This window comes from Periophthalmus magnuspinnatus, chromosome 23 (assembly GCF_009829125.3).
Source record: "Periophthalmus magnuspinnatus isolate fPerMag1 chromosome 23, fPerMag1.2.pri, whole genome shotgun sequence".
Lineage (NCBI taxonomy): Eukaryota > Metazoa > Chordata > Actinopteri > Gobiiformes > Gobiidae > Periophthalmus > Periophthalmus magnuspinnatus.
In genome coordinates, this window is record NC_047148.1 from 11,681,340 (window position 1) to 11,696,285 (window position 14,946).

General features: G+C 38.0%; 1 protein-coding gene across 1 annotated transcript; it reads left to right on the plus strand.

The window, feature by feature from the left end:
* Positions 1-312: 312 nt before the first annotated feature.
* On the plus strand, positions 313-1,807 carry LOC117392173 (asporin). Its single transcript, XM_033990190.2, has 2 exons — positions 313-396; positions 709-1,807. Exons 1-2 carry the CDS (start codon positions 356-358, stop codon positions 1,805-1,807), a joined length of 1,140 nt encoding a protein of 379 aa, XP_033846081.2. The 5' UTR covers positions 313-355.
* The last annotated feature ends 13,139 nt before the right edge of the window (positions 1,808-14,946 follow it).

The window sequence follows — 14,946 nt, forward strand, 5'->3', positions numbered from 1 at the left end:
CTCCACACTGGATGTAAACAAAGGACACAGCTTGGTGGATGTCAGAATTCATACAGCTAACAATGAAGACAGTAGAAAACAAATAGGGACATCAATAGGACCTGCTGATAGAACGTTTTCCTACAATGCACAAGCAGCTATGTTAAGTTCAACAAAAACACAACCATCAAATGTAACAGAAGTGTCAGAGGCCGCAACGGTAAAATCAGCAGGAAATGCAAGTAAACCTCAAACTAAAGACAAAACTATATCTTCAAAAGCAGCTCAATCAAAATCCAACAACAAGAAAGCAATAAAGAAAATGGGCAAGAACACTAGTAACGCACAAAAGCAGCCGCAGCATCTCCCATACTTCATGGACAACTACTGCCCTCCTGAGTGTGCCTGCTATGGGAGGTAAACAAAAACTCACTGATGTACTTCACTATACAGATAATGTTATTTAACTAATTTAAGTATTAATATTACAAGTCTACCAAAAAATGACATAGTTTTGTTTAATGCATAAAAAAGTTGTGGGTGATAGTAATAAATGGAGTAGTGGTATTTGTACGTGTTGAAGTAGAATAAATAGTCATAACAATAAAACTATTCATAATTGTGATGATAAAAGAAGACATTCTATAGTTATAGTTTTAGTTTTTTAATCGTAAAAGTAGTAGTTAACATAATTTGACTAAAAAAATGTCATCTTTCCCTTCATTCCAGAGTGGTCCAGTGCTCCGATAAAGGCGTGGACAGAGTTCCTTATGGCATTCCTTATAACTCCCGCTATGTCCTGCTCATGAACAACCACATCGACCGCATCCAACTGGACCTGTTCAGCGAGTACAACACCATGGAGTTCCTGGCACTTACCAACAACCGCCTGACAGATGGCGCTATAGAAGGGGCTTTTGAAGGGGTTCCTGTTCTTAAACGCCTCTATCTAGACACCAACCAGCTACAAAGTGTGCCCAATGATCTTCCGACGTCATTAGAAGAACTGCGTTTGGACAACAACCAAGTAGAGGGCATGTCTGAAACAGCTTGGACGCATTGCCCAGGACTGTTAATACTCAGCATGAGCAACAACAGCCTAGGAAACGGTACACAGTCTTTACCAATAGCAGTTTTGTCACCTTTGTGCAAGCTCCGAGCACTAAACTTGGATCACAACCAGCTAACTTCCGTTCCTTTAGGGTTGCCATTGTCTATCAAAGAGTTGTATCTCAAAGGAAATCGTATAGAGGAGTTCCGCAATGGGGCTTTTGATGGCAAATCAGAACTGGTGGTGTTAGACTTGAGCAAAAATAGACTGACAAATAAGGGTCTACATAAGGACTCACTTGTTAATGCAACCCATTTGGAAAGCTTAAATTTAGAAGGGAACAGGCTTAAACAAATCCCACAGCATCTTCCTTTATCACTCAAGACTTTAAATCTCGAAAGTAATTTTATAAGATCCATAAAGAAAAGGGCTTTTGGTGCACTAAAAAACCTGGAACATCTGGGTTTGACAAAAAACAAAATCTTCAAAGTAGCAGTGGGGGCATTCAGGACATTGCCCGTGTTGCATCAGTTGGATTTGGGACACAATAGACTGAGACAGGTCCCGAGACAGCTGCCTAAAAGTCTTCACTCAGTGTCTCTCACACACAACACGATCCAGACGGTGCCTCGGGACTCTTTCTGCTGGGGCAACACCACCTTGAGTCTGAGCGGGCTTGTCCGAGTGCAGCTGCAGAACAATGCTATAGATCTGTCCAATATAGATACACAGGCCTTCAGGTGTTTAAGGGGGTTTCAGGTTGTGAACTTTTACTGACAAATGACAAAATTATCAAGTCAAATGTATTTATTGTATTTAAGGTACAAACCACTTCTACATACTATTTCTACTACTATGATTTCTTGTAGACCTTCACAAACGTGTTCTGAAATTCATGGCATTCTTGTATTAGTTTATTAGTCTTTTCTCAAATGTTAATGCTCCTAGAGTTGTTTATAATGTGCACTACTTTTTAAATACTACTTTTTAATACTTCACTAAATACTTAATTAAATCTGTTTTCTAACCTTCACATTTTACTATAGTTCATATATTCACTTGACATTACCTTTAGTCTGTGGTAGGTTATTTTTTCAACAAATTAGTCATGTTGCTTTTTTCCTTAAACATAACTTAATCCCCTAAAGATTTCCTACGTGACACCATGGTAGTCACAGCATTTACCAGAATCTTTGCTGTTTTAGCTAAAGAGGGATATTGATGTCAGTGTTTGCATTGCCAGTGGAAAAGGCAACAGGGTCATGTGACTAAGAATGTAAACTTTGGCTGTGAAGAGGTGTCATAACATATAGTACAAGTATAGTCATGCCCACATAAGAAACACTACTTTCACACTATTTTTTACATAATTAAGCATTTAAAACTCGTGCATATATCCAAAAGCAGTCCTGTATTAGTGAAAATTCATTACTGTCAGACTGTGCACAGCATGTAAGTCTACACATCACCACGAGATGGCAGTAATGTATTGCAAAAGCACTTACGTACAGTTTTACCAAGGTAGCTAGACTGTAGTAGTTCTGGGTTGGCTTATTTCCAGTTGGTAAATACAGGATCATGGCTATTAAAATGTCTTGTTGACTTTGTGGTTAATTGTACCTCTTGGCCTCTCACCAAAATAAAAAGCAGTAGCTCCAGAAATATGACAGTAATAAGTCATAAAGAAGTTTTACAGAAGTGAATCTGTGTAAACTATCTCCATCTCTTGTATCATCTGAAAACCACAAATATGAAAAACGTCCATTTGCATGAATAAGCATAGTTGTCTTTGGGCATGTGGCAACCAGAGGGAAATGGGAGAATTAGCCAACGTGGAGGTGCTTTTTTCCTTCTCGTTTTTTAATAAGCTGAGCGCAAGGCAACGTGGCACTGCACCCTGAGTCTGGAGAGAGTGGTGGGGGAGGGGGTAAGAGAGAAGGAGGGAGGAACAAGGATGGATCCTAGCTCCTTTTGGCTCAGCATGTGTTCAAATGTGCAGAGGAGCAGGCAGGGAGCACACCAGCACCTCCCTACAGTCCTGCAGGACCCTCACCCTAGACTATGCACAAATGGGACCTGATTACACACCCATCTCTATTTGTCTATGTCATTACTTTGTGTCATTCATGGAGTCACAGGGGACACTGATTTAAACAGCAGTGCAGTATGTGGGAGTCACTAACAACCATGTGAAATGCTCTTCTGGCATAGACTCCATCATATAAGTAATTTGGCAGACACTGAATCCTGTGTTGGATGCACTTCAATGTTTAGGCTTATCCCAGAAGAGCTTTGCAAGATTAGAAATAAGAACAGTACAGTCTGTGTCAGCGGCACCTGTAGCCACACTCATCCATTTAGTACCATTGTGTTTAGTCTACCCTCCCTTCATCCTGCAAGCCTTCATTTGGGACAGCCGTTAAGTGTCTGGTGCAACCAACACGTGAATGCAAAGGGCAAGGTAAATATTACTCTTTTGTTTTGTTTTTGAGGTTATAATTTTGAGAAAATAAAGTGTTCAACATGTTATCAAAATACCACCTCATATGTGTGGATCTCAATTCAAGGAATAGTCACATGTACTGTCCAGTGTTGACCACATGTCCTCTCCTCTGAGTGGACATGTGTTGATGCCAGAAAAGAAGAAAAGAGAAAAATACAAAGCAGCGGATATTAAACCACACCCAACATGAGCTGGCCAGATGAGCAGCAGCCAGACAGCAGACAGACAGAGCAAGTCGTGGAACTATTAAGCTGCTTTTTGTACTCCTATTTTAGTGAACCCAATGGCCTCCAGCTTTTAAGAAGGCTACCTATATATTACAGGCACATATACTCCCTATATTGTTTGCATAACTTTACTTCATTCGTTTCCTAAGCCTCGCCTATATCCCGCAGTCATAATCAACTCATGTATAAAGAATCTCGGTAGTTACTTTAAGCAGTCCTGATGAAGGGTTAAAAAATAGCCTTCAGTAGGACGTAGTTGCATGACAGAAAGACAGGGGGCGGTTTAGGTAGCTGTGAGGAGCAGTGTGGAGCTGTGGTTAGCAGCGGAGGGGAGGGCAATAAGAGTCTGGGAGGAGGGGATAGGGATAGAAACCATGGGAGCCAGAGGGACCCCTCCACACACAGGCACTATACCGTCCACTGACAACACGCACACACAACTTTATAACTTTGACACAATGTTCAGCAGGAGTGTGTGAGGAGTTGAACAAGTTGGGTGAAGGCAATAAGGTCCAGAAGGCTCATGCAATGTGTCTGTGGAGCTGATGCTCAACCTCTGCAAATCTGGAGTTTGTTACACTCAGTGACCACTAGAGGGCCTCTGTATCAGAACACAGGGATTTCTCCTCTGAAAAAAAAGTGTTTAAAGGGGTTTCTGTTGTCCTATACAAACCTCTACCAAACACCTCTACAAAGTAAACTATTATAGAGCATTTTGGTTTACAGTTAAGTAGAGAAAAACAGTATATATATTTTATTTATCCCAATTGTTGACTGCCAATCCTTTTTAATAATTACATATTTTATTCTTTGTCTGTGGCAGCAGTAATTTTGCAACCATTTTGTTAAGCTCTGCAGGCTTGAAAGGATTGTTAATGTAACCAAAAAAGGGGTAGAAAATAAAACACTGAAAAAGACCTTGGCCAATAAATAATCTCTTATTCAGAAAAATATATGAATGTTATATTGTAGCATAAGTTATTTAAATAAGGTAAAAAAGTACTTTAGACTTTACGTTACACAATACTAATCCCTTATTCATTTACCTTGGTCACATTAGGAGTGACTAGAGCCTGTTCCATTTACTAGAGTCTATAAAAAGTTTTTCGTTTGTTTTTTTCCATTTCTGAAGTCTGGACCACAAGAATAGTTGCCCGATTTCAACACACTGTCTTGAGTGAAAGGGAAGAGCTTGTTTCACAATGTCTGCTTTTAACAGTCATTATTGCACAAAAGAATATTCCCGTAAGTGTTAAGGATATTGATCCATTGCCAGACTCCCATGTGTCCTTGGGGTCTTCCTGGAACAGATCTACCTGTTTGAAAGCTCTCTGATGGAAAACCTGTGTGGGGTCAAAGGTCATTCTTCCTCACTCACTTCCTGAACATTCCTCACTTTACACCGGCAGACTGTGGAAAATCAGAACACCTCCAGGCCTCAGGTGTCCACCCGATGTCAAACAAAGCAAGTCACAACCACAGACACATTTTCATAGCGGCCTGTAAAACTGTGCCAGATTTTTATTGGGTTCACCGACTGGGAATGATGGTTTTGTATCTTGTATCAAGTAACATGTGACTACTTACGGCTCTTAAATCTCTCTTCACTCAGAAAACTAACAACTGTTTTTTTGGGGGTTTTTTTGCCCAGGGACAGACGCTATAAAGCAGCACTTCCCCTGTTTTCCTGACTTCCTGTCTGGGTTATTGCCATAGAGACACATATCAACAAAGACAGAGGTAGAGGAAAACCAGGTTTAAAAACAACACATGACAAAAACGGAATGTCTAAGAAGAAGAAAATATTGGGGAATAAAGAAATTTTTCATGAACATTATTTTCCATTTTGCAAATAGTAGACATGACCTAAGACATGATTCCCCTTGCACCTTTTAACACAGTCTATTTAAAAAACAGAAGCTGAAGAAGTAACTGGACTTGAGGTTAATAATCAAATGATGGAAAAGAATAAATATGGTAAAAGTAGTCAATGAACTTAAAGGTGCACTATGTACATTTTCTGACCTTGACATGAATGGCATTTAATTGATCTGTCTCCGTTGTGACAAGCAGCTAGTGTCTAGAGGCAGGCCCACTTACACTAAGAATGATTATTTCGGTTATTTTTGAGCTATAAAACACTGAGGAGCACATGGCAATGTCGCCTTCAGAAAAGTTGCATAATGCACCTTTAAAATGTACTTATGGAAAGTTTCAAACCACACAATGATAACAAATCACCTATGAGGCACATGTTTACTCCACTTCCAGTTTGGTCTCTAATCTCACACCCATAAAGTGAATTACTAACACTGATGTCAACATCACAATTAGAGCAGATCTCCCTGTGATCCCAGAGCAGATTACACAACTGTAATGTGTTCAAGGCCGTATGGTACAAGGTGTTGGTATAGTACAGCTTTGCCCTGTCAGCACAGACAAGTCCAAACACAAGAGAGAGCAAAAAAAAAGATATTCTGCTGAAAAAAAATCTGTTTGTTTTCAAATGAAGCAGTGATGCAAATTATACAAATCCTCCTTTGGATTTTGTCTATTCCATGGGACTTTTGATGATTACAACATACACAATCAACATTGCTTCTTTTAATAGTGCTGATTTTAACCGCAGAGGAAGTTATTTATGTCTTTTATCTTTTAAATATGTTGTAACGTCCATTATGATAGAGTGTAGTGTGTACACAGAAATGATCAGATTGCAGGAAAATGGGATGGGATCAAATTTACCTATGATTTTCCAACATAATTAAAGTGGAAGAAAAATGTATTATGATTGGGTTTTTGTTAATAGGTTTGAAGAAATACATTGAAATGCAGTAATGTTCAGTTCTGAATAAATCTTGTGGTTTAAAATATTGAATACTTTGGATCTTGACAACCGCCATGACTTTGAAATGGTTATGTATTAAACCTATAGTAAAATAAATACGTGACTGATTTGACTGTGAATATGAGAGCTATGAGGAAACAATAGGGACAGTCTACCCAAATACGAGCAAGTCCAAAACCAACTCAACGATCCATTCAACTGCAGTCTTTAAAATGTTAAATAACCAAATTAAACTATTCAATCCTTGTGGCTTCCAAGAACAGCTGCCATACTACCAGTCTGTTTGTCAAAGGTGATCTTTGGAAATTCTGGAATATCATCTTACTCAAAAGAGCTGGAAATCTGGAGGGAATGGTCGTTTTTTGGAAAACTTCATGGGAACGTTAAAGAATTGTCTGACCACAACTTAGCCGTTTGATGCAGGACACTGTGCTCCTGACCACAGAGAGCGGCTGAGGCACACATGTGGCCAACAGCTAATTGACTCCACCAAAATCTTCTAGTTTTCTCTTGTTTTGCTTCACACTGCTCTTTGCTACGCTCAACATTTGCTCCGACATCCATCATGGCTGACCTTAACATGTGCCTTCCCCATTATGAATATCCAAACGCCCCTGGCCCACTTTCCCCTCTGTGAGCATTCCCTTGTGTTACTAAAGAGTACATCCCTCTGTAGCTAAAATATGCACATACAGTATCGTTAACCCCATAAGCTCTGGAAGGGAGAAAAAGTCTAAATGCCAAAACTAATTTGGATGCATGGTTTTCAAGGCTTTCAAGACCTTTTTGAAATGCAGTTACTATCCAGCATTTAAATATTACAACTAAAAAACGTACAAAGTTAGAACAGATATGTGCCAAAAACCTATCCATATTTAGAGTTTGTGTTCTGTTTTTGTTTTGTACATTGATACAGACATAATTCAGCTAATTAAAGAGACTGTTTCATCTGTATAATCTACGTGTAAAACTCCAAGTGAATTAGATTACATCATTTTGAGCGTGATACTTTTGAGTGAATACGTTTGTTGACAGAATTCAACCTTCTTTTGTTATGGACCTATGACTTATGGAGGCATTACACACATTGTATACTGAGGTTGTGTCAGAAAGGAGGTGAGAAAAGTCAGCACTCCATAGAAAAACAATTCCTTCTACTAACCCTTGGAACATAAACACAGTTAAGACCGACAAAAATGGCGTAAAAATAAGCATTTGTATTAAGGCAAGTGGCCTAAAAATAACAGCTTTTTCCTCAAGTGTTATTGTTCATTCATTTCCTCTCATTCAGACACTATTCCTGTAATAATGCTGCTCTCACCTACCACATACTTTGAAGAAATAAACTTTAGAAAACTAAAAGGACACGTTGGCCCAAGAGATGATGGATGTGAAGGGAACCAGAGAAGTTTTCGGAGGAGGCAACTAACCGTGTGCCTGTGTGTCTTCACGTCGGTCTGACTGGAAAAAGGATCAAATGTAAACAGAGGAAGTGTTTTGTCTGAGGAAAGGTACGCAGCAGCAGCAGAGGAGCGGGCGGTTTCATTGGGGTTGGCACCGGGGCGATCATCTGGCCTACATTTGGAATAAGAATGTTGAACTTTTATTCTGCACCCATTAAGTTACTGATCTTAAAGAAGGCGTAAGTGCGGTGGACATAGGGTGACCACTGACCACCTCAAAATTTACAAAAAGAGGGTCATGTTGTTGATGGTGCCGAGGGAAGGAAATAACAGCATAATTTTCCATTTTTATCAATCGTAATACTTTGATTGGAATAGAAATAGGTGCCAAGATATCGTAACACTGAGAGACAACACACCCCAAAAGTCTTAGTTTATATATACGTTACTATGTTTTTTATTCAAATCATGTCGCCTCAATGAAAAAGTAGGACATTCTCTAAACCAGTGGGTCAAGGGACGAAAACCAGGACAATCCAAGTGGGACAGGCGACGCACATCACTATGGCTCTATCTGGACTGAAGACCAAGAGTTTCATAAAGTAAAACTGTATAGTACTGATCTAAAGTTGAAATAGTGAGGGTATAAATGGTCCATTAACCCAAAAGGTTGTTAGATTCCACTGTGTGCTTAGGCAAGACACGTCCTTTGTTTTTAAGAATGTGTGTAATGAAGTGATTTCCAGTGTCATTGTCATCCACAAATAAATGTTCACTATTGAGAAAACAGGAATTAAGTACTGCAGCCTTAACTATTTTGCATGGGGCTGCCAATCTTTGACAGCAGATAAGTTCTACATGGACTACAGAGCCATTTTAAGGCTCTCAGAGAACTGATGCATCGTTGACATGTTGGTGCACATGAACACTGAACATTTTACACAAATCAGTGTACTTTATATTAGATTTTATTGGCAACATTTTTCTCAAATTCTCCATTGAAATAAATGGTATTCCTGCTTAACCGGAAGTGCCACTGCAAAAAAAAGTGCAGTTAGGTTTAGGAGGATTTAGAAGCAAAAGTGGGTGGGACAGAATATGATCAATAACCAAGTAGGATCAATTTATTTGATCAGCTTTCTCATACTACTTATACTGCTGCTTGTAAATGACTTACATACATAAATTATATCAATAGAACAAAATAGTTCATAACTTTTGAATCTGTGTTTCCCAACTGAGAATGTGATCAGATTGTGTGCGTGTTTTGGTGAAATTCCCGTGCCAAAAAAGCCGATGCCTAAACTGACATTAATTTAATTTGACAAATAAGCACTTGGTCTTTTCTGGGTCTGTCATATTGAATATTTCAGTCTCTAATCTGCCCGTGCGCTACTCTGCATCATTTCAATCAAATATAAGAACAGATGGATGATGTTGTGTCAGGAAGGTACCTGGCATAAAAATCTATTCTGTTTTATTTATGCCAAATACTTGAAAACAGATGAAAGCAGATTCCTCACTTTGAAGACATATATTAAAAACTATATATAATTGGGTTTCATCTCCCTGTTATACGCAATATTTTGAGGACATTCAAATGATAATATTTTGTTTGAAATTCTTAATCTCTATGCCAACAATCCTAATTTCTGATCATTTTGAAATCCTTTGATAGAACAAGCTCTAAAATGTTTCAGAATATTGACCAAAAACTAAACTAACAAAAAAAAAACTAGCTAAAACTATTGATGATTTATTATCTCTAGGATTTCCATTCATATTTTCTTGGATGGATAAGTGTTGATTCAGGGACATATTTTTCTTGTCCAGTTTATGTACACTCTTAAGCGCAGTCCATTGAAACTTGCTTTTATTGTATTGTAAATATGCATGGTTTGTGTTCAACAAAACTGACATTTGAAAAATATATTGGCTATCCTTTCACAAACTCAGCAGACATCGGGCTTATGTCCACTGGGTTTGTGTATTAAATGTTGCCTGATGCTGAGTGTCTGTGAGTGCAACGTAACATCTGCTGATCTTGTTATTTGGAAGCTCTTTTTCTCTAAAGTTACACAGTCATAAAATGAACCAAATGGTATTTACACTTGTTAATGTCCAAAGCAAAGTTTTAAAGTGTATATTTGTAAAATGACAAATGCCTCCATTAACAATGACAACACGCATATTTTCTTTAATGTGTTGCTGTTCCAACTATAAATAAAAAATAATACCTTCAATTAACTGACATTTAATTTTTACTACTACTACTACATACGACTATTACTGCTACTACACCGCTCTTACAGTTATCCATTCTTATATGATCACTTTAAGCACTGTCAAAACAATTAATTCTCCCTGGTCCCACTCCCAAGGCTATAAAAATGAAAATTTAACCTGGCATCTATTAGCTATTCTAGTGCCACCCCTGTTCATTCATTTATTTTGCAATATTTATGTTGACAATCAATTAGACTGTATTGTCATTATCATAGAAAACTATGAAACATTTAGAGTATCAAACACTAGTTTTGATATAAAGTACAATACAAAGGGTTATAATCTATGGGAGGCGGGCAGAGAGGGGAGGGGGGCACTGTTCAGAAGCCTCACAGTCTCAGGACACAGGCTGTTGGTCAGTCTGGTAGTTCTGGCCTGTATGGACTTGTACCTTGCACCTGAGGGTCTACAAGGAGAAGGTGATGGACAGGGTGGTGCCGGTTACACAGGAAGTTGTGCACTCTCCTCAGAAACGGGTGGTGTGGCACTGATCTCTGGGAGAGTCGTTCCAATGATTTTCCCCGCCGTTTTCACCTCCCGCTGGATTGCCTTCTGGTCGGCCTTAGTGCAGCTGGAGAGCCACACTAATCATCCATATGTCAGAACACTACTGAAGGACTAAATTCAATTTATCCATACAAGGGACAAGATTTCCATGTGTGAACAATTATGACTATGGTTTCTTCTACTAGTAGTAAAAAGAAATTATAATGCTGACAGTACAAGTCTAAAATGTATACATCTGCAAATCAATTGCAAAACCGATGTTTTGAAGCAAGATCATACTTCTCTTCAGCTAATATCTTCACTGCATTATTCATTATTTAAGTACCTATAAAATCACAAGCTCTTTCTCACTTTTGTACACAGAGAATGTGTTATCAGATAGATCTTGTGGTGACTTGGTGTGATTTGGTTCACTCATGTGTTTTCCATTGAGACTAGCTCAGGCCAAATAAATGACACCCAGGAGTCCAGAGTCTCCTGCTGAAGTCATCTCCGTTTTACGGCTGCTCTGGCTCTTTCCACTAAGCTCGGTGAAAGGGACAGTGCTCTCTGCAAAGATAATCTTATTGTTCAAAATCTGAGCAAAGGTAACAGATGTATTGTTACTGTGAAATGGGCTTTTCCACAATAATACTCAGTACTAGTGTACTACTACTACTACTATTGTACTATTAATACTTCTACAGCATACTATTCATGGGTTTCAAGTCACGTGATTTTTTTTTCCTTTTAGGGAGTTAATTTTTATCATTCCAAGGTTAGAATATTTTGTTTTGAATTGTTAAATGCTATTCAACAATCCCACTTTTTCCTATTACAGCAGTAGATTTTAACTGACCACTGTCACTACAGACACTCTACCACTGCATTTTTCATAAGTACTGTGGTCAGTGTTTGTACAATTACTGCTCATTTTGAAAAGCTTTTACCCCTAAGTTATTTACTTGTATGTGTGTGTTGAGAAGGAGCATTCTTTCACATAGCAGTGAGATCTAAATCTTATGGGACTAAAGGCTTACACTGGATACTACTTCAAAAAACATTTGTTGTAGGCTGTTCAGCCAAGACTAACCACTTTATACTTTGCAAAGATGTGTGGTCTGGGACAGGGTCTTATCTACCAAAGTTACAGTACATTGGGCATGATTGACAGATTAGAGAAGCATGGTTCGTTCATGTCAAAATCAACATTGAGTTGAGTCAAAAAGGAAAGAAAAAATAACAGAAGATATATTTCTGCAGAATCAGCGGGCAAAACTCTTAACACTGTTAATCTGCGGTAAAGGAACATAGTGTGTTCTGAATCTAAGTGGATATTTTTAAAGGAAATATCTTCCCTATTTGAGAGACGTGCTCTACAAATAAATGGCTGTGATTAAGTCAAAAACATGGATTGTGTGCCTGGTCCCAGACCCTCCTGCATTCAGAAAAAACTGCCTGGCTCACCAGGTATCATTTGTTGTTTGGTATTCAACCAAGTAGTAAGTTTTCCCACATCATTCCCAACTGCTGCACCAATAATAATCATTTAATATTCTCAAGGAAAAAACTTGATAAATGATGTGTGAACAGGATCATTCAGGAACATCCCACATGCTTAACCTTGTAATCGCTTCTGAACTAGAATTTATTATCCATTTAGGATTTATTGTCTCTTTTTAGTCAGTCTATAACTGAACTATTAGACTTCTGCTGCTCCTCTGGTGTCACTACTGCATTGTTGTGTTTCCATAGCTTCTAATTATAAGATTAAGCACAATGCAGACACATTTCTTCTTGGGCTCCTCATTTAAAGGCTGGCAGGGAACATTTCAGACTCTGGGTTTAAGTCCAGCTCCGGGAAGTTCGCCTAACTTTGCTGGCAGACTGCAAAGGAGCCTGGCTTCCAATCTCAGTAAATCAGAAACAGGCTCAAAGAAAAAAGAATGAAAAGAGTGAAAAATACCCTAACTGTGCAAGTATGTAGTGGTATTATTAATGAAGTCAAGAACAGGGTCTAGTGCTGGAATTTTTGAGTTATTGCTATCACGTCAAAAGTTGTTAATAAATGACTCATTCTGAAGACAGTTTTTTCCCCCCTATCTTTTACAAAAAATACTTATACATACATAAATTAATTTTTAATGTATTGAGCATAACAAAGTTGTAAATCGATCCTGGACTTTTTCCCCAAAAAAGTGATTGCCGGAATTTCTGAATTCTATTTATATAAGAAGAGCAAAGACAGCGCTGTTTGGAGCAAGGAGCACACGTGTCCTCCATACATCCACAGATAGTTGTTTTTCTGTAGCACAGGGGGTTATAAAGCAGAACATACAATCACCATTAACCAGTGGTGTAATGTAGTCCTCCCATGGTTCAGGCAGCTGTGTTTGTTCTTCTCTATTATAGCCTTCTTGTCTCATTCAGTTTGAGTTGGATATTACACAAAAGACAATTTTCTATTGTAATTATTTGGTGTGAGTGAGAATTATCATAGACCACCCCAATAACCACAAATTTACTGAGTGTTACACAATGTGCTTTGGCATTAAAAAAGCACATAAACAGTACAAACTGTTCAGGATCACTTCATTAGCTGTAAATGAGTAAAAACAGTGGCTCTAAAGGTCATTTCCCACATTATGATCAATTGTGGGCCTGGAATGTGAGAGTGTGCATGCCTGTGTGTGCTTTATCCATCATGGTTGACATTCTTCAGAACGAGATGGGAGGAACAGAACTCCTCCACTGACTACTGGGAAAAGAATCAGAGCGATAGCACTGGCAAGAATATTTCAATATATTTCCATTAATTTATTTGAACATGATTTGATTATACCTGTCAAAAGTATAATCATTTAATCTTACAAATACTCTATTATTAAAAAGTAGTAAACATATATGTATAATCACCATTCACCACAACAATCATGAGAAATAATATGTGCTACATTGCAGTTTGCCATCTCATTTTTATCAGACATTTATGGAGCCTTTTAGATCCCAGTTCAATAGTAAATCAATCCACTTCAAAAGGGCAGTGACTGTCAAAGTGAAACATTTTTGCCCATTACAGTGACATAGAGTTAGCTCCAACCACAAATGTAAGGTCATTCTGTGTATATGAGAACATGAAGAGGGTGATTTCCCATAGCGGGTGATTCTGCAGCTGGGTAGCGCTTGTATTGCCACTGTACAACTTTAGAGAGGGCACTTGTCACTGCTAATCCAAACTAAACTATGCATGAAGCCACGTAACATAACATGGTCATCAAGGATCCAGGAGGGATGAGAAACATGCAAGCTCTCACAATTCAGTACAAAGATACAAGGCTCCCAATACTGCATTTTCATATTGTGATAATCAATACTGCCCATGCTGACCTACAGACACAAGATCATAACTGGGACTGAGAACTATATGCTTGGACAAGACCAGGGCTAAAACAGAACTAGAACAAAACAAAACAAAGTTCATATCTGGTCTAAAAAAGAGTTAAAATCAGAACTAAATCAGAACTTAAAACATCCACATTGTGAATTATATTTGCACATAGGACAATTATTTTCATTATGAAATGCAAAAAAGTTTTCTTTACGAGTGTAGTGCTGATACTACTGCTACTACTACTACTACTGCTACTACTGCTACTACTGCTACTACTGCTACTACTACTACTAGTACTACTACTAGTACTACTACTACTACTACTACTACTACTACTACTACTACTACTACTACTACTACTACTACTACTACTACTACTACTACTACTACTAATAATAATAATAATAATAATAATAATAATAAATAAATAAATAAATACGCAATATATTGAAATATCAATATTACCACTCCAGAAATTTATTAAAAATGAATTACCTCTAGCTCCCAAATTAGTTCCATTAACATAGTTTTCAGTATTTCAAAACTTCACAGATGAGAACACAAGTGAGTTTCAAAACTGTATGTACTGTGTATTTTCTGGGAATAAAATACCAAATGAAAGGGGGAAATCTAAAAAAAAATACACCCTGAACCTATAAATGTGTATCAAACCATTAACTAGATCCCTGTCATCTTCCTCTTCACAATGAGGCTCTACACCAAAAAGAATCTATTACAGATGTCATGAATGTTCAAGTGTCTTATCTTGAAC

Excerpts from the sequence above, each read along its gene's own strand:
- LOC117392173 (XM_033990190.2), top strand. The coding sequence starts at position 356 with ATGGACAACTACTGCCCTCCTGAGTGTGCCTGCTATGGGAG. Across the intron at positions 397-708 it reads GAGTGTGCCTGCTATGGGAG|AGTGGTCCAGTGCTCCGATA; the intron begins GTAAACAAAAAC and ends CCTTCATTCCAG.